We start from the raw sequence: 18,599 nt of genomic DNA, 5'->3' as shown, positions 1-18,599 counted from the left end.
TTAATCACTGGAGACAAGATGAAATGTTAATGTAAATTGTCTTGTTTAATAACCTTGTTATTATAGAAAATTCCGATTGCAGAAAACATCACTATTTAATGTAATGCCAATTATGTTGTTTCATGTGCAGATGATGTACCACAATTGTAAATATATTTTTGCAGTATGAACAAGGTCGACAGTTTTTTACTTTCAGATAGTATCTGAGGTAAATAAGGGATTTAAAAAAAAAAAGAAACTAAAGCAAAAGCATTTTTAGAACCACTGATATAGAAAACTACTACTATAATGGTTCATACATGGTTTACCGGTGTCTTATAACTGTATTACATCATTAATGAAGGAATACGAAAACATTTCTTCTGAGTATATCGAACCGTTTCCACAAGTCCACAGTTGTTGTGTGTGCACATGGTCTTGGTTTATTGGGAGGTTCACATGGTGAGGTATTCTTTGAGTTTGTCCATGATGGCAGGCATTCTGTCTGCTGGTATCAGCATCACTGTCCTGAACGGCTTCATGGGCACGTCGTCGAACGACCACCTGCCGCTCAAGCAGGAGTCTGCCTCTTCCTGGACCGAGTAGTTGAACTTCATGGTGGCTTGCTGTAGCGGGCACACACAATATCATTAGCACAAAAGCCTGGTGAGAAAATGAGTGAATTACACTTTCTAACACTTGATTCTACCTCATAGAAGAACTCCTCCTCTGCATTGACAAACATCAGCTCCTCTTTGGGAGCCCCTCCTCTGGCTGGGATGCTCTTGGTCGCCTCTTTGCAGGTCTTGCTGATCATCAGGCAGTAATGACACCTGCCACTGGGCTTATTTGTCCTCTGAGCTTCTGCCATTTCCTCCCTGGAGAACAGAAAAGAAAAAAAAAAGGTTTATTTTTCTGCACACTATGCTAGTAAAAAAAAAAAAAAAAAAGCTTGACTTCTAATGACTGGATGTTCAATTTCAGAGACTGACACTCTGTAAATCAAAAGCAACTATTCCTTACTCATTATGTATTTTCATAGTTAATAGGTCCTCAAAGATTTTTTTTTTTTTAACATTATCAAATCAATTTAACATTAGTTACACTTCAGCCACTATTTGAATAGTGAAAACAACCAGACCAGACAGGGAAGCAAGGAAAATGTAATTCAAACTAAATGCCCTGACTAGAAAGGCCCATCCACAAAGCCACTCCCAAGATGCAACGGTGCAGTAAACACAAAGGAGCAGGTCACCCTTTCAGATTTGGGTAATTTGAGAAACTTCCTTGTTGACAGTATAGCCCCCTGGTGGCGGTGTTGCTCTGCACTCATTCACCAGAGATAAACACCTCGCTGAAAACTTTCTCTCACTGCCACAAACAAAATGTAAAAATAAACTACATAGCCTCCCTGGCAGCTGCAGCCCTCACAAACAAACCACAACAACTCAACGCTTATTAAACTAGATCCATAATGAAAACTGCTAAAGAAGTTGGGCATTTCTTCCAGGAGCCTCTTAACTGGCTGCATCACCACCTGGTGTGGGAGCTGCTCCACTGTGGACAGCAACTCTCTCCAGAGGGCGATGAAGACAGCTGAGAGCATCAGTGACTGCAACCGTGCGTGGCGTCTACCCCACACAATGCCTTAGGAAAGCACAGAATATCGTTATGGATACCTGTCACCCGGCCTTTTTTCTGTCGTCTGACAGGCATTACCGGAGAGTCAAGGCTCGGACCACCAGGATCACAAACAGTTTCTTCCCTCAGGCCATCACATTGCTCAGTAGCTCCTAACCCACCTTCAGAAAGCATAATCAGCTCCACTACCTCAGAACTCAGACCATCACATTGGTCCATTTTTTCCATTATCAACTGTCTGATTATCTATTTATTGCTTCTGTTCCAGGATTACTATTTTTACTATATGGACATAGCCCTGTGCTACTTTCCTAATTTAGCCATGTCATAAGATTTCCATTGTTCGGACAACCAGTGCGTTGTTCAGTACATATAACAATAAACTCTCTTGACAAGTAGATTAACTCCAAATGATGCAGCAGCAACAGATTCTCCCAGTAGTAATTATCTGTGGATAAAAGAGGAGTTCTGCTTTAAAAGAAACTGAAAGAGGCTAGACAAGCAGGACAGAGGACTCACTGGAGCTGTTTGTGCAGCGGCAGGGCGATCTGCGGAGGCACGTTGATGAAACGCTCGCTCAGCAGCAGCCCCACGGGCTTGCTGGTGTCCTGGAGGATCTGCTCCAGCTGCTCGGTCATGCTGTGTGGACAGTTCTTCTCACACTGCTCCATGATCAGCTCCTTCACCTCCTCCACACACTGGACCCCCTGCCAACAGCATCAGTTTCACACACACAGTGAAGCTTTAGAGGAATCTGACGTGTATCGATGTCACACAAACGGTTCAAGACCCCACTGATCAGTCGCTGATTAGTCAGAGAGTTGATTTTTGTGTTCCAGCAGTGTTACCTTCCTCTCTGTGAGGTTCAGCATACTGATGAAACCAAACACCTCATCTGGGTCGCTGTCATCATCACTGTCTTCTGGCACTTCTGCTTGCTGGGGCACAATGATGGGACAAATTAATGAAGCACAAAGGATAAAACAGACCCAGCCGAAACATAATCTGCAATATATAACATAAGAGAAATCACAGTGTAACCAGCAGAGAGCTACAAGTAACTCACCCTTATGACACTTCCAACATGATTCTGCTGAATGATGATGTCTGTCATCTCTGATGTGTTTACATGGGCCTTCAGGAAGAGCTGCATCCAAACAAAACATCAGTGACAAAATGAGTCACGTCTCTACATAACTTAATGCGTTTTCTTTTCATTTATTAACTTGAAGGCTAATTTGTTTATGTGTTATATTTTGTTGTGGCTGGCAACAACAACATTCCGAACCTGCTGCAAAAGTTTCTTGATCCCATTGAAGTCGTTGTCTGAGATGGTATGGGCTTCAAAGTCCACGATGACCTCCTGATAAAGATAAAACAAAACAAAGCAGTGTGTATTTAATGTGAGAGCTGTACCTTAATGATAAGAGTACACAGAGCTAGTGTCACATTTAGGAGTCTAGTCTCCTGGTTAGCTGCTAATAACATTAGCTGACAGCTGGGTTAGCACACTTAGCTACCTAGCGAGGCCGTGCATACAAACAGAGTTTTTTGTGTGTTTTTACTTCGTTGATTTCCTCCTCCGAATCGTCGCTGTCCTCCTCCCCAGAGTCCGCATCGTCCTCCGTGTTCTCGTCCGAGCTGTTTCCACTCTCCTCGGGGTTTTCGCCCAAACCTACCGCTCGTCTCTTAGCTGACGAAGCCATGCTGCAAACATCAACCACGTGTGCGAACCGAGGGGGCGGGGCAAGGGTTACAGTTCAGCTGTTGCGTACCGGGAAACTGGACCAGTGTGGCCGCCATGATGGCTCCAACTGTATATCACTACGCGTTCGACGGTGACGTCCGTAGCCGCAATGTCGGCTTATTTCCCGGCCACCAAATAGAACAAACCATTCCGCTAAAAGGGGTGACATTAATTTAACATATACAAAAATAACCATTTCATTGTAAAATACGTTTTTAAATAACGCATATAATCATTTTTTGTGTAAATTCTCCATAATTTTTGAGCCAATTTTATATAATGTGATTTGTAGCTTATTAGCAAAATTGCCAGTGTTTTTTCTCCCCTGCTTGATCGTAGCCACAGTCGCTATGCAGTCAGCTGTAAGAAAAGCTCAAGGTGCAGTATTTATGAATAATATTTTCTCTTTATTCGCCACATTTTGTAGATTATAGCGTTGCATATCGGAGGTATGATAGCTAGTTCACTTCACACCGTTGAGTTTGGTGAACAGTGTATATTTTAAAGGGAACGAATAGGACGAAATGCTGCAGCTCCCTTCAATGACTACCTAGCTGTCATTTGCCTGTGTGCCTTTCATTAGGTAAACAATAGGACTCCGCAAGAAGTCATCAACCATTCCTGCGCCCTGTTTGGTCACCTGGCTATAGTACTTAGGATTTGGGTTCAATCAGCATTTCTGAGACACATAAGTGTTAATCATGACTCAGCAGCATTGTTATCAGCAGGTTGCATATGACAGTTATAGGGTGTAGTTTAGTCTGCTCTCACACCCTCTGTCCTCTCAAGGCATTTACTCATCTGAAGCCCCGAGTTATATTTTTGACTTTGTATGCTTTCCTCATCTGCTTTGCTCTGTTTTGCTCTCCTAGTGGATTAAAACCCTCATCAAGATGCATGTGCTACTTCTGAAAGAGCCAAGAGATGGAGACTCTGGACCTGATCCTTACATCAAGGTAGAGGCTCGGTCTTCTTTTGTGGCTGTATCTAAAAGTAAGCACTATCTATTGCGAGTTTTTTAAATATATATTGGCTCCACAGGAGTTGGCGTCACATGGACACAAAGCAACCCTAATCCCTGTGTTGTCTTTCAAGTTCGTGTCGCTGAACACCTTGTCAGATAAGGTAAATTCTGCCTCCACGGAATTAAATGCATCTGCAAATCGTGTGCATGGATAATTCATCATCATTCGTAAGTATGTGGTTTAAAATGTAATCTCATCTCAGCTTTTCCAGCCCGACAAACACGGAGGTCTCATTTTTACCAGTCCAAGAGCAGTGGAGGCTGCAAAGATGTGCTTAGAGGCAGAAGAGAGAAGGGAAGGTGAGAAGTTCCAGATGGTGTGGTGGTTTTAATATATGAAAAATATGGCTTGAGCACATGTCTTGTCAAATATCCTTCACTGATTGACTGTAATTCAGTTGAATGTTGTTTTTTCCCAATTATTTATTCAGAATGGAACAATTCCATTAAAGAGAAATGGAACGCCAAATCCATTTATGTGGTTGGGAAGGCCACTGCAGCATTAGGTGAGTCCTTGTCTTATTTTGAAAACATTTACATAATATCTCTTTCATAATATCTCCTTAAATTGGAGTTATGTGTGCACTGTGCTCCTGTCAGACCTTCTCTCATGTTAATGCTAATTGCAGCAGAAAGTGTGGCTGGCACCTGGAGGCCATATATATGTGTGAAGTGATGTTACCATCCTCAGTCACCTGGAAATGGCCTGTACACAAGTGACAGTTTGCTGCCACTTGATACACAGCAAATACTTGATACACAGCAAATGTATCTGGTCTTTAGAGAAAGAGCAGGTGCAGCCTTTTGGCATGTGTGTTTTACTGTCTGTCGTCCCGGCATGGGCTGACAAACAGCCCTCTGTTACCATTTTTTATTACCTTCTTAGTGATTTGTTTAATTATTTTACACCCTTGTTACAAAAAAATGATGATTTTCTCATAACAGGATGTCTTGTTTATATAAATTCTTCTCATGTACTGCTTTTTCCTCTAAAGTACGAAATCTAGGTCTGAATCCTCTGGGCGAGGACACCGGCACAGCAGAAGTTCTGTCACGTCTCATCCTTGAACGTATGCCACAACTTTTATCCTCAAATACAGTTTTGTTTAACAGGAAGTCTATTATCGGGCTTATAACTAATGTGACCTTATAACTTAATTTTTTTTATCCTAGGAGAGGACACAAATATTTTACCGCTTTTCTTCCCCTGTGGCTCGATCAAAAGAGAGGTTTTGCCCACGGCTTTGAGGGAAAATGGTAAGCACCTGAAGATTAAAACTCAAGGTGACAAAACTCCCACAGGGGTAACGCTAATTATAAAATAGTAATTGTGCTACCTTTATCATTGTGGGGATCCATTTCTTTGTTTCCAGGAGTGCCCCTCGAGACGCTGACTGTCTATCAAACGGCTGAACATCCAGATCTGGAGAAGAATCTAAAGAACTTCTTCAAAGAGCAGGTATTACCTCACTTCTGTGAACAAGTACATTTATCCTGTTTGTTTTGCAATGCTCTACTCATTTTCTTGTGCGCATTCGCAGGGCACCCCAGCCAGCGTAGCTTTCTTCAGTCCATCAGGAGTGAAGTTTTGCCTTGAAGTGGTGCGAAGGCTGTCGGGTGATCAGCTCACTCAGATAAAGGTATAGCCTCCTCAAAACTGAGCAAACGGGAAAAACAATTCCAGGTTTTCAGTTGGGATGCACAATATTGGATTTTTTGCTGATCCAATATCTGATATGCCGATATTTTACTACTCTTTTGGCTGATTGCAGAGAACGTCAAGTCTCTCCTGCAGTGGAATTAACATTTTATTATTATGCCTGCTCTTATTGTGAAAGCCCACTGGCATATGCAGAATTAAAATATAGCGCTTTTCAAAATCTACTCGTTCACTGGGCAAAAACTTCTTAAGTTATGTAAAACATGCCATATATATTTTATGTAACATTTTCTTTCAGTCAAAACTGTAAGATTCATCCTGTTCAAACTGGCTTAGGTGATGCTCTGCATGAGAAAATCCTGACAGCAACCACAACCAGGGAACGTTTGACCTATTTCATGTATCGGCATGTCATATCTGCAGAAATTTTCATTTTCATCCATTAGCGATATTTCATTTTAAAGCCAATATCAGCCAATACTTATGACTTCCCTAATTTTCAATGCCTCAAAAACGAACTTTTACTTGATTTTATTTCCAGTTTGCAGCAATAGGACCTACTACAGAAGAAGCTATGACAGCAGAAGGTCTGTGTGTCAGCTGCGCCGCACAGAAGCCAACAGCTGAACACCTGGCAGCAGCGATAGCTAAGGCTCTACAGTAGCAGAACATTATCAAATCCATCCACTGTCTGCTTTGTCTCAGTATATTCTGCACCGTCTATTCATATTTTATCTGCGTTTTAATTTCCTGGCTTTTGTTACTACCTTTGTGTTTGTTTTGCACTGTGAAATTACACAATTGCTTTGGTTTTGCTTGTATTTGGCAAGGCATTTTCCAAGATGTGAATGTTTTAAATGAATGTAAATCCATTTGGTGGCATATTTATGTTGAGCTTGTTTGAGAAAGCTAATGTACAGTTTATTTTTGGAAATAAATCTCATGCAGTGAGTTGACGCGGGAGGTTTGGTCAGTGTTTATTCACCATAAAACAATAAGTGATGCATGTGGCCTCTTTAAACCAGGTGTTGGCAGGTCTGAACCACTCTTATTGCACAGATGAAAGTGAAGGAGCTCACCTCTCTCTCTAAGTCAACAAGCATCCTTTCATGGCCAGCAGAGCATTTATGACACTCCCACCCAATTCAGTCAAATTCAGCAATCACAGACATTGAAATAGGTTTACCTTTCACACCAGAATGTGGAAAGTGGGCTACTGCCAGAGAGTCGCACCTTGAGAGGGGAGTGGAGATCCTCAGGATTTGCCTATAAAGCAGCGTGGCTTCCTCTTTGCTGTAATCTTACCTGTTTTTAGCCTCAGAGGTGAACCAACGCCACGATGCTGACTTTAATCCAGCTGATAGTTTTCCTGGTTTGGACGAGCATTAGTTCAGCTGATGCAGAGAAACTTTTCCACCAACGGGATCATTCTGATGTGCAAATCCCCGCCTCCCACCGAGCTGGGCTTATAACTGACAGGCACACAGCAGAGGTAAAGCATTTTATACCTTTCTTATTGGTGTATCTTTAAATGGAGTGACCATGGTTATGTAATGCAACACACTTCATTTGGAAGGTCTAGTGTTAAAATTCAGCTGAGGACCAGCTCAGTATCTGACCCTTTTTGTTGCTCAGATATTTATTGAAAGCCAACTACTGTATTTAAAAAAAGCAGACCAAAATAATTAGTTAGTTAGTTAGTTAGTTAGTTAGTTATCCCTTTATTTCAGACCCAGGGGATCCATATCACAATAAAAACAGCACAGTGAAAGTGTTTCCTCACCCACATAGAGCATGAATTCTTACTAGCTGCTCCTTTCTGATCATGGATACTGGGTCCATACTAGTTGGCCAATAGTCCAGTTGTTCGAAAAAATACATCATTCATGATAGATCCAGCGGCTCAGCCCTAATATTTTGTAACAAGTAATGAAGGCAGTCAGGGGAAATGTAGTGGAGTTAAAGTATGAATTTCATTTTCAAAAAGGAGTCAAGTGAAAGTTAAAACGGAGAGATAAAAGCTTGACTAAAGTCAGCCATCAGTGATTTAAAAAAAAAAAAAAAAAAAAAAACTTTTTCTATTTGGAAATATTGTCAAGCACAGAATTCAGTGCTAATATAGTAATATTTCTTTCTTGAACAGATGTACATATCCACACAAATAATTTTAAACTTGATCCAAACACAACTGATCTAAGTTAGTGATATGAAGTGATATGATATGAAGTTAAGATGAACTTATACAAAACAAAGTTAAAAGTCAACTGATAATCTATTGACTCAAGTGTGTTTATGATCTGATACAAAGTTGAATATTAACATCGGACACTGAATAAAATGTGACTTTTATTGTTTTACACTACACTTACATCTATTGATTGCTTTCAAACATTTTATTGTAAATTATGGTCACTACATGTAATTTAAACCATGTCATTGTTAGATATTTCTCTCCAGATATGGTTTCATCAGTCCAGTGAACTGGGAGGAGACCCAGTTTGAAGATTCAGACACTTGGTTTTACGACGACTTCATGGGAGATGACTTCCAGGGCAGCATCCAGGAGGGGGCCTCAGCGGCTCACTCAAGGAATACTAAAGATGACAGGCAGGATGAGCACAACAGTTCATATGAGAGCCAGGCGTTCATTTCAGCGCTCAAAGAGTTTCAGAGGGTATCAGGCCTGCCTGTCACCGGTGTGTTTGATGATGCCACCAAGATGGCTATGAACAAACCGAGATGTGGAGTCCCTGACAAGGAAGCAGAGCTCAACGCCCCTGCAGCACTTGAGAACAGCTTATCAAACAGTACTAACTCAGATGATGAAAACACACCCAGCGCCACTTTTAATGGGACTGTCAGGAACAACACGGAGAGCAACATAATCAGTGACACTTCTTTTGCTGCTGAAAACGTCTCTGGAGATGAGAACATATTCACTTTTAACGACACCAACAGCGTCCTCACAGACATCTCCAATGAGACCAGCTTGAATTTCACGGACGACTTTCACATATTTGATCCCAGTTTGAACTTCACTTCTGCAAACAGCTCTCAGGATAACAGCACGGACAGTCAGACGGTGGATGTGGAGACGCATCAGAGTGATGTGGTGCAGCTAAGGAAACGCCATCTCGCCTCACGTCTGTCCAAAAGCCGGCAGAGGAGAGATCTGAGTGAGGGGGGCTACATGGCTTTTTCTAAGAAAGTGCTGAGATGGAGGCTGATAGGTGAGGGCTACAGCAGTCAGCTGACTATTGAGGACCAGAGGTACATCTTCAGGCTGGCCTTCAGGATGTGGAGTGAGGTGTCTCCACTGGAGTTTGTGGAAGACACGCGTTCCCCACTGGAGGACATTGACATCAGGCTTGGTTTTGGCACAGGTTGGTCTTATTGTGTTAAAAAAGTTCATAAGGGATTTATTTCATCTATCTAGCCATTATATCTAAAATCTCCTTCATGACCAACTGAAAAAAAAATGCTAATCCAGTGACATTATTTCCCTTGTCTCAGTGTTTCAGTGTTTTTATGTATATATAAAAAAAAGGAGACTTTCAATTATACAGCTTATTACTGCACCCTTTTCCCCAAAATAATGACTCCTTTTCTCAGCTTGATTTGCAATGAAACAAGTGAATTAGTAAAATTATCTCACTCCAGTGACACATTTTCTCATTTATTTTAAGAAAAGTAAGGTTTTAACATTTAATATGGGAGATAGATCCTTGTGAAGTACAGTGTTTTATGTGGTCATTAACTCACTGGCTTACTCTCTCACAATAAATACTCACTCCACATTTTACAACGGGTACTTGAGGGAATTAAAAAAAATCTGTCGCAGCATTTTTGCTCCGCCAAGGTGCATCAATCAAAGTGAAATGAAAGAATTAAATCATACAGCTTCTCTTTGAGAACAATTGACAAAGATTTAATGCTAAAATCTTGCATAGTGCAGCTGTAATAGCCTCCATTACGGTTCCCTATTACAACTGGTATGGGAACACTGATGCTTTGCCTGTCTTAGTTGAAGAATAAGTGACTAATTTCACTGTTTCACCACTTATACTCTGACCTCATGACAAGTGATGTGCAATGCAGCATGCAGTTTGTGTTGTTTTATGAAAATGAATGGCGACAACACTATGTCTTTGCTGTTTCTATCACACAGGGAGACACCTGGGATGTAACCAGAGGTTTGATGGCACTGGTCAGGAGTTTGCCCATGCATGGTTCCTGGGAGACATACACTTTGACGACGATGAACATTTTACAGCACCCAATGCTGGAAGTGGGATCAGCCTCCTCAAAGTAAGCATGACGAAGGAATCCTCAGATAATGACGTGCAAAATCCATCAGCAGTACATTAAAACTGTATAATAACCATCATTTATAAATGGCAAATTGATAGTTAATTGACTTTAAGTAACTGAAATAGTTGTTTTGCAGTTAGCAAACAATGAAATGATAATTAATAGTCTTTACTAATAACACAGTAGACTATTTATTAACAGATTATTCTTGCACACATTAGATGGACCAGACATTTTACAACACTTTGTTTATGTTAATGTGTAATAATTGGTTTATAGACTGTCTATAGTATTTGGATTGCTATTATAAAGTTGCAGCTGATGATTGTAAGACCTTGTTAAATGGTTGATAAATACTTTGCAACATCAATGAACATTATTTTGATGGCTGTTATAAAGTTGTAACTACATAATACTGCTTATAATAATTAGTTAATGAATAAAGCCACAAGTGGTGATTGCAGGGTTCAAGACAAAACAGACCGTCAGAAGTTGTAAGTTAGAAAAAAAAATCCAACTGTATAATAGCCATACAAATACTGTTTATAGACAGTCAATAATCAATTTTTACCCATTAATAAAGTGCTATAATATATCTGGTCCATCTATCTATGTAATGTTTGTAGATGTATTACCAGTGATTTCTTAAAAGTTTGTAAATAATTGGTAATCATTCACAAATACCTAATATAGTGTATAAAATGACACAATGTCTGCAACAATAAACTGTTAACAAATAGTTCACTGTGTAAAAAGTTAGCATTATTAATTATCTTTTCTCTAATTAACTATCAATATACCCTTTATTAATGATGGTTATTATGACGTGTGCAGTCATAGCTCTGTGAGTGTAACATCTGGCATCTACCAGGTGGCAGTGCATGAGATCGGCCATGTGTTGGGCCTGCCTCACATATACAGAGCTGGCTCCATCATGCATCCCAGCTATCTGCCCCAAGAGTCTGGCTTTGAGATGGACTGGATGGACAGGAAGGCAGTACAGCAGCTTTATGGTAAATGAATAAAGCACCATCTACTGGACACATGCACACACTGTCTGGCAGAAACACACACAGAGCAATGTCCAGTTTTTTTGCAGTTTTATCCTGACTGTGGGTGTGTTTTTCATCCCCAGGGGGGTGTAAGGGCCGGTTCAGCACTGTGTTTGACTGGCTCAGAAAGGAGAGAACGCCCTACGGAGAGGTGGTCATCCGCTTCAACACCTATTTCCTGCGAGACGGCTGGTACTGGCTATATGAGAACAGGAACAACCGAACGCGTTATGGAGATCCGGTTGCCCTGCAGATCGGCTGGCGTGGGATTCCCGGAGATGGGGTGGATGCTCATGTGCACGTGTGGTCCAGGAAAAGGGATGCTGTCTACTTTTTCAAGGGTGATCATAATTACGTGCACATACATGGGAATATACATATTTGTAACAGTTCAACAAGGCAGTGGTTTTCATAAAATAGCTGTGATTGTTTGGTTTGTGAACAGGTACTCAGTTCTGGAGGTACGACAGTGACAATGACCTGGTGTTTCGACAGGACCCGGAGGGACACCGCTACCCCAAGCTCATCTCTGAGGGTTTCCCAGGGGTGCCCAGTCCCATTGACACAGCTCTTTATGACAGGAGGGACGCACACATCTACTTCTTCAAAGGCACTCGCGTAAGAACAGCATCTTTATTCGCTACGTAGGAGGCACCTTGTGTTTTTAAGAGGGCGTTAGATTGGGGCAACTGGATTTTGGGGGTGTCTAAGAGGCCAACAACCCCAAGTAAAGAAGTTAAACATAATTATATCTGCTATTTCCTGGGATGGTTTTGAAAATCTAATCACTCTGCAGACAGGTACAGTTATCTAAAATGTCATGGAGGGACATTTTGAATGTAGTAGTCAATTGATGTTGACTTGGACTTTTTAATATAACAGTGCAAAAAAATTGATCCCGATCTGAATATCGGGATGTAATTTTTTGCAATACTTTATTGATTCTGTAGCCTGTTTATGCAGTTCATTTTTAATGATGTCATGACATTTACATTTGAGTGAACTGTGCCAAGCAAGGGTGTTGTGTTGATTCTGGTTGAATAAATTGGAAGGGGAATTTTGAATAAAACTGCTTTGAGTAAGGTTGCCACTTTGTGTATCGTGTGATATGTTGTATATTTTGTTCGTCTACACAGGTGTTTTTCAGCAGGTTGCATTTGAAGATCTATGAATTTTCTATCAGTTCAGCAGAATATCACAATATGATACATACTGTATCATGACCCATGCATTGCGATGTGTATTGTATTGTGAGGTTATTGGCAATACCCTTTTTAATGTTTTATGTTTCTGAGAGAATCAGTGTCAGTCCAACTTAATTAATCTTTGCTTAGCCTTTAGAGGGAATGTATTTTCATGCAAACACAATCTGAGTACACACTTGACATTGTTAGTGATTTGTTAGATTGCGAGACTGAATCGGTTGTTTTTCTGTAAACATGACTTTTCTAAACAGCTATCTGTTCAAACAGGTGTATGCGTTTGATGTGGAAGCCAACAGCTTGGCAAGAGGCTTCCCCAAAAACATTAGAGATGTTTTCCCTCCAGTGGTGAGTGGAGACCATCCAGATGGCAACATCGACGCTGCCTACTTCTCCTATACCCACAATGCCATCTTTCTACTCAAGGGCACACGCTTCTGGCAGGTGGTGGGCAGCCGTGATCGCTGGCGCCGGCCCTTCCTGCCACGCAATGGCCTGCTGCCACACAAGGAGGTGGACCAGCACTGGTTTGACATCTGCAATGTTCATCCCACTGCCCTGAGAGTAACCCGCTGAGGCAGGGATTTATCATGCCCCACTGATTTGTGCTGATGTGGGACACTGATTCATCTGTCATAAACATATGTGAATTTGTCCAGCTGATCTGTGCTGACATGGTGTTACTGTGAATATAATCTTTTGTTATGCTCTTTACCTTACTGTATCAAGTTAATTTGAGGATCTAAAGGGCAAAAACAAATTAAAATACTGTTGTTAACTTATGTTCAGGTAAATGTCTTATCAATTAATGTGTCTGACAAGTCTTTCTCTCTCTCTCATAGTTGCAAAGGGTATTGAAGCAATCCTCATTAGTGCAAATCACTGACTGACTGAAATGATTAGTTCAGAATTGTACACATGTAGTGATATTTGCTGGTCTGTGAGTGTGATACATCAACCAACCACAAACCCCTTCCCTGTCTCGAGAAGAAGAACTTCACTGGCAGTGCACTGCTTCAAACTGAATGGAGTCGATAGAAACTAGAAAACCACATGATTTTGAGCAGCAACACAAAGTTGAATTTTTTTTTCTGAGGGATGCACAACAACAGCACACATTTGTTTTGTTTTCACTTTTTGAGCTCCTTTCAGGCCCCTCCTGTCCAAAATGGTGGAAGTATTTTGCAGCAGAAAATCACTTTATGAGCACATATATTTCTTACCATTTATACAGTAGAGATGTACTGTAGTCCAACAGCAGGCCAGAAGCCTAGTTTTATTCACAGAGAAGAGTCAGTTCATACCAACAATTTCTAGAAATGAGTTTTGTTGAGTTGCTTTCTCTAAATGCTGATGTGGTTATGTGAGACTGGGTACTATATCAGAATGGTTATGCATGCAAATAGAAAAAAAATATTACAATACAATATAACAATATTACATTTTGCATATGGAAAAAAAAACTGACATAATGGTATTGCAAAAGTTGTAGCTTTACATTGTGGAATATGGAATGATTTCAGTCTCCAAGGCAACACATGAAACTAGACATAAGCCCATACTCTTTTAGCATCACTAGTCTAGATAAAGCAAACCTCTAATTTTTGAGGAAACTGGTAATTGTTGAGAAATCTGCAAACCTGTTTGCAGGATTAGATATAATTGTGTATGCAACAAAACTGGGTAATTATAAAGAGAAACTTGCCTATTGCTGACTCATATGCAGTTTTTTGGTGCAATAGTTTGACATCAGTAGCACAAGAAAATCTGTTAGAATGGCCTTTTTGGGATATGATTCACTTTTAAAAATTCTTGCATTATAGTGCTGAGAATACAGGCAGTAAAAATACTGCTTATTACTGTCCAGATAATCATATTACTTAAGTTTCCAGTCCACAGTAGCCTACAGGCTTGTATCAGGCGATCCCATCTCACATTGAGTTACAACAAATTCAGAATAAAAATCAGCATAATCATTGTCAGTGCCTGAGCCCTGCCAACAGGGATCTCCTATCACCACTAGTGAAGAACAGGAAGGTCTGAGCTCTCCAAGACACACAGCATATCGGATCATTTATGTTATAGTAACACTCCGGGTGTTGAAATGTTTTTCCTCTCCCTACCGGAGAAACAACAGAAATGATCCAACAGAAATGATACTTAATCATCCGATGACATTTGGGAATGTTTTGAAAATCAGCACTAGTATTTTTGATGGTTTAGGCACAATATATCATTCAAGCTATTGTACACATTAAAATAACGCTCTGGAATGCATTCCCGCTCCGCAGTAAGCGACATGAGCACAGCCAGCTGATGACTGATTTTCAGTTATCTCTCTTTTCGTAAAGGTTTGGTGTGCAATATGTTACTGGAAAGGAAACAAAATGATTGCCAGACCCACTTGTGGCCCCATGATGAGGATTGAAGTGTGAATGTGGGCCCCATGGCCTTATCCTCTTATTGGCTTGACTGTAGCCAGAATCCAGAGAGCACATCTGCACCCAATGTATGAAACTATCATTTCCCTCTGAATCACCTGCAGAAACTCAAACCCACAGCTGCCTCTCAGGCAAGAAAAAAAATGCAATATGCTTTGGAAATGATGACACTGCTCCCCAAAAAATACCCATCAATCTCTTACTTGTTGAAATTTGTCCCTTACAATCCAAGCTTTTGGGCTACATTCACTGATTTGAATGAAAAAAGAAAGCGAAAGAAAAAGAAAAGGCTTTGTAAATAAAGCCGGGAGGCGGTGGAAAATCCAGTGATGTGTTTCTTTGAATTCCTTCTCCCTATAAAAGGCTGGGTGGAAAAAACTTACACATTATATTAATCAGAAAAGAAACCTATTGAAATTTAGATCGAAGCGAAGAGATTGAACAAGGGACGGGTCTTATTTCTTAACGCTGTTCCATTTTACCCTAATCATTTGAGCATGGTGTAAAGAAACAGACATTGATTCAGTAATCAATATGTTACTTGAGCACTCTCCTATTAATTCAGCTCATCTTAGGAGATTAAGCTCCTGGTGGGCCCCAGATAACAGGCGTTGTGCTCCAGGCACTCCATAGGCTATATTAATAAATTGAAGTAGAAATCAATTACAAGCAAAGTAACAAAATGTCATGGTAAGTGGAGCTACAGAAAAGGATGTCAGGGGAAAATTGTGATGAGTCTGCTCACACATTTACTGAATGAGTCTCTCTTTCTGTCAAGGCATTACCAGCATACAAATAAATACCCTTATTAATCTTTTGAAGACGTGCACTTGTTTTCCTGAGTCTATATTCTACGAGGCTTTGTAATTTTCAAGGTATATCTGGGATTTGAGTGAACAACAAGAAGTGGTTATAATTTCTAGCTTCGTGGGTCAATAAAAGTCCACTTGCAAATTTGTCACGCTGAAATTTGGGATTAGCAGAATATTAGATGGTGTCTTATTTATAATCAGTTCAAGAGAAGTCATGAAATTATGCCACTGGTTATGAAGCTGCTTGTGTTATAAAGCATATGTTTGTCACTATGGTACATTGCTGGGTGGTCGACATCTCAGCAGGAATTATTGATAAATTAAGATGCAGTGAAGGCCTGTGATCTACAGTATTTGTGTTTCCCATTATGAAGCGCCATGCATCTCAGGCACCCTGCAGCTCCCCATACACAGGAATCATAAATGCATACTGTTATTCAGAAATGCGTGTCTCCAGCTACCACCATATTACTGCACAGCCCAATGATCTGTGCTGTTGCACAAACAATGCTGCTGCTGGAGCTCCGGTTCCTACACCACGGGCCTCTTGGATGAGACTGGGATAAATGAGATCAGTCACGCTGATGGAGCCCGAGCCACAGCAGCCCCAGAGAGTTAGAAAAACCTTCCGTGTCGCGGCTCAGGAATCCACATGGGAGGCACTTGAGAAACAGGAGAATGGGACGAAAACTCCTGCAGCACATTAATATAACAAAATCCCCAAACCCTGCCGAGATGTGGAAATAACTTTGAGGTGCTGTTGCCTCATTTCTATCTCAGAGCTGTGTGGAAGAGCATAAAATTCAGGAATAAATCACTCTTACTATCATTTAAACTGTGTGTCATAATCTGTGTGTGTGTAGACGTGTGTGTGTGCATGTGTGTGTGTGTGTGTGTGTGTGTGTCTGTGCTCAGTGCCAAGGGGTTAGTTCAACAAACTGCTGCACGTAGAAGGCGGGTTGCATTTAAATGTACTCTCGAGATTCTTGTCAGCCAGCTCAAGCCTTTCAAGGGTAACCCTGTTGGCCCATCACCAGTCTCTGGGGTTGAATTAAGAAGAAAAACACAGCAAGGCCTAGTATAATATTGCTTTCAGTGTGTTAATAGAAAGAGAACATTCACACAATGAAGAATATTATTCCAAGCTTTCCCTTGTGAGAGAAAATGATAACAGTGCTCTCTGAGTCAGATCTTGTGTGAGGGAAGGATGTTGAAGCATTTTCATTTACCATACACTCGTGAGTGATTGAAAGTCAGTCTAGTAAAAACTGTACATTATATTTCTTTCACAGCACATATTGTAATCCTCATTGTAAAAAAAAAAAAAAGCAGTTCATTGTGAGAATAACATCCAGTACCAGCCTCTTGTAAAAACAGAGTGAGTGAAGTGGTTACCTCGGCGCAGCAAAGACAGACTCAGGAAAAGAAATAAACAATTACATTACTTCAACAGTATTGATCAGTTGCCATGGAGAGGGCTCATGAGGATGGAATGGCTTCCTGCATCCCGTTCCCTCATGCCACTTCCTAGTACCTTGATATTGCCTCCCGTTCCAGCCCCCACTCACCAAGTCAAGCCCTCTGAAGGAGACGACGCCCTTCGTCCCCACCAGCTGAAACTCTATTCCATTTATTCTGCCCTTGTCTCGTCATCCAAAGGGGTCTAATGCAGTTATTTTGTCACACTGTACATGAGCTGGCAGCAGTAACAGAGGTTGGGTGGAAGGTGAGTGAATCTTGGCTCGTGTTTTGACCCTGAAGTCATGTTGCCTCGCCCTGAAGTGTTAAAAGATCACATCTGACACAAAAGCGTAAAGTCTCTGTCAGAGGAGCACGCTACTAAAACTGCCTTTGTCCTCCACAGAGGGCTAATAAGTGGACTCAAACTCTTTCACGTCGGCATGTCAATACACACTAATGATTAACAGGTGTGACAGCGGCTTATCATTATCACCCTCCCTGTTACAATCCTAGTAATAGTAGCCACACGTACAGCTCAGTTAAGTGTAACTGCTATATTAAAATGTCATTTCAAATATATTATAAGGCTTCCTTTACAGCTACATAGGAACACAGTGTTGTTATACTCCTGTATGTATCATGGTGTCATATTTCTGTATGTTGCAGAAAAAGCAGCCAGCAGAGGGCATTCTCAACACATGGAACTAGTCCAAATAGCCTTGGAGAGATGCATGGACCAACACTTACCTATCTCTATACTGTGTTGCCCAGTGCTATCAGCTGAGTTGCTTGTTTTCTCCCAGGTTTATGACCCTCAGTGTATGTCTCATTGAAGCCTGGCTGATTGCTAGAAACTGCTTATAAAGAATGCATGTAAGAAGATTTGGTGACGATCAGTGTCTTGATGGGCATCAGCCTCAGTTTGGTCTATTTGTGTTACTCAAATCGGAGGTATGTGGATATCGCATGGGAGAGTGATATTTTTCTGCTTTAACTATTTAAAAAATGAAGGAAAATCTGAAGGTAGCTGCAGTATATTGTGGATCAACGCCTGTTGATGCAATTATGATGTAACAGGCATTATTTAATGGGCTATGCGTAATTTTGACTTGGTATCTGTGCATGGCTGCTGTTAGATATCTTTGTCATGGGTGTTTTTGTGCTGCATCTCTCTGGGCTGTTGAATGTCTCAGGTGTACTGTGAGAGCAGAATAAGAAAGGGAAGGATTCCGTGCACATACTGTAGGTGTCCCCTGTTGTCAGAGGCCT

General features: G+C 40.9%; 3 protein-coding genes across 5 annotated transcripts; 2 read left to right on the top strand and 1 right to left on the bottom strand.

Moving 5' to 3' along the window:
* Positions 1-26: 26 nt before the first annotated feature.
* bccip (BRCA2 and CDKN1A interacting protein) lies at positions 27-3,386 on the bottom strand. The gene is made up of 7 exons (XM_030077588.1): positions 3,186-3,386; positions 2,909-2,983; positions 2,687-2,767; positions 2,469-2,558; positions 2,140-2,327; positions 689-857; positions 27-605 (listed from the first exon to the last, which is right to left on the bottom strand). Exons 1-7 carry the CDS (start codon positions 3,324-3,326, stop codon positions 435-437), a joined length of 915 nt encoding a protein of 304 aa, XP_029933448.1. The 5' UTR covers positions 3,327-3,386; the 3' UTR covers positions 27-434.
* A 92-nt stretch (positions 3,387-3,478) lies between these two features.
* uros (uroporphyrinogen III synthase) lies at positions 3,479-7,012 on the top strand. Of its 3 annotated transcripts, XM_030077590.1 has the most exons (11): positions 3,479-3,529; positions 3,713-3,745; positions 4,240-4,323; positions 4,409-4,492; positions 4,595-4,691; positions 4,823-4,897; positions 5,387-5,461; positions 5,565-5,648; positions 5,765-5,850; positions 5,933-6,031; positions 6,593-7,012. In XM_030077590.1, exons 3-11 carry the CDS (start codon positions 4,261-4,263, stop codon positions 6,713-6,715), a joined length of 786 nt encoding a protein of 261 aa, XP_029933450.1. In that variant the 5' UTR covers positions 3,479-3,529; positions 3,713-3,745; positions 4,240-4,260; the 3' UTR covers positions 6,716-7,012. The 3 variants fall into 3 exon arrangements, with proteins under 3 accessions (XP_029933450.1, XP_029933449.1, XP_029933452.1); XM_030077589.1 differs by lacking the exon at positions 3,479-3,529 and having other exon boundaries at positions 3,557-3,745; XM_030077592.1 differs by lacking the exons at positions 3,479-3,529; positions 3,713-3,745 and adding an exon at positions 3,833-3,950.
* Positions 7,013-7,390: 378 nt separating this feature from the next.
* On the top strand, positions 7,391-13,192 carry mmp21 (matrix metallopeptidase 21). The gene is made up of 7 exons (XM_030078341.1): positions 7,391-7,530; positions 8,509-9,434; positions 10,220-10,359; positions 11,234-11,375; positions 11,498-11,755; positions 11,860-12,032; positions 12,887-13,192. Exons 1-7 carry the CDS (start codon positions 7,391-7,393, stop codon positions 13,190-13,192), a joined length of 2,085 nt encoding a protein of 694 aa, XP_029934201.1.
* The last annotated feature ends 5,407 nt before the right edge of the window (positions 13,193-18,599 follow it).

Source organism: Myripristis murdjan, chromosome 19 (genome assembly GCF_902150065.1).
Source record: "Myripristis murdjan chromosome 19, fMyrMur1.1, whole genome shotgun sequence".
NCBI classification, from domain to species: Eukaryota; Metazoa; Chordata; class Actinopteri; order Holocentriformes; family Holocentridae; genus Myripristis; species Myripristis murdjan.
The sequence above is the reverse complement of the archived record's forward strand: the minus strand, read 5'-3'. Positions and strand labels throughout refer to the sequence as shown.

Excerpts from the sequence above, each read along its gene's own strand:
- bccip (XM_030077588.1), bottom strand. The coding sequence starts at position 3,326 with ATGGCTTCGTCAGCTAAGAGACGAGCGGTAGGTTTGGGCGAAAACCCC. Across the intron at positions 2,768-2,908 it reads TCAAGAAACTTTTGCAGCAG|CTCTTCCTGAAGGCCCATGT; the intron begins GTTCGGAATGTT and ends GTTTGGATGCAG. Across the intron at positions 606-688 it reads AGGAGGAGTTCTTCTATGAG|CAAGCCACCATGAAGTTCAA; the intron begins GTAGAATCAAGT and ends TGCCCGCTACAG.
- uros (XM_030077590.1), top strand. The coding sequence starts at position 4,261 with ATGCATGTGCTACTTCTGAAAGAGCCAAGAGATGGAGACTCTGGACCT. Across the intron at positions 4,692-4,822 it reads GGCAGAAGAGAGAAGGGAAG|AATGGAACAATTCCATTAAA; the intron begins GTGAGAAGTTCC and ends TTATTTATTCAG. Across the intron at positions 5,462-5,564 it reads GTCACGTCTCATCCTTGAAC|GAGAGGACACAAATATTTTA; the intron begins GTATGCCACAAC and ends TTTTTATCCTAG.
- mmp21 (XM_030078341.1), top strand. The coding sequence starts at position 7,391 with ATGCTGACTTTAATCCAGCTGATAGTTTTCCTGGTTTGGACGAGCATT. Across the intron at positions 10,360-11,233 it reads GTGGGATCAGCCTCCTCAAA|GTGGCAGTGCATGAGATCGG; the intron begins GTAAGCATGACG and ends GGCATCTACCAG. Across the intron at positions 11,756-11,859 it reads TGCTGTCTACTTTTTCAAGG|GTACTCAGTTCTGGAGGTAC; the intron begins GTGATCATAATT and ends GTTTGTGAACAG.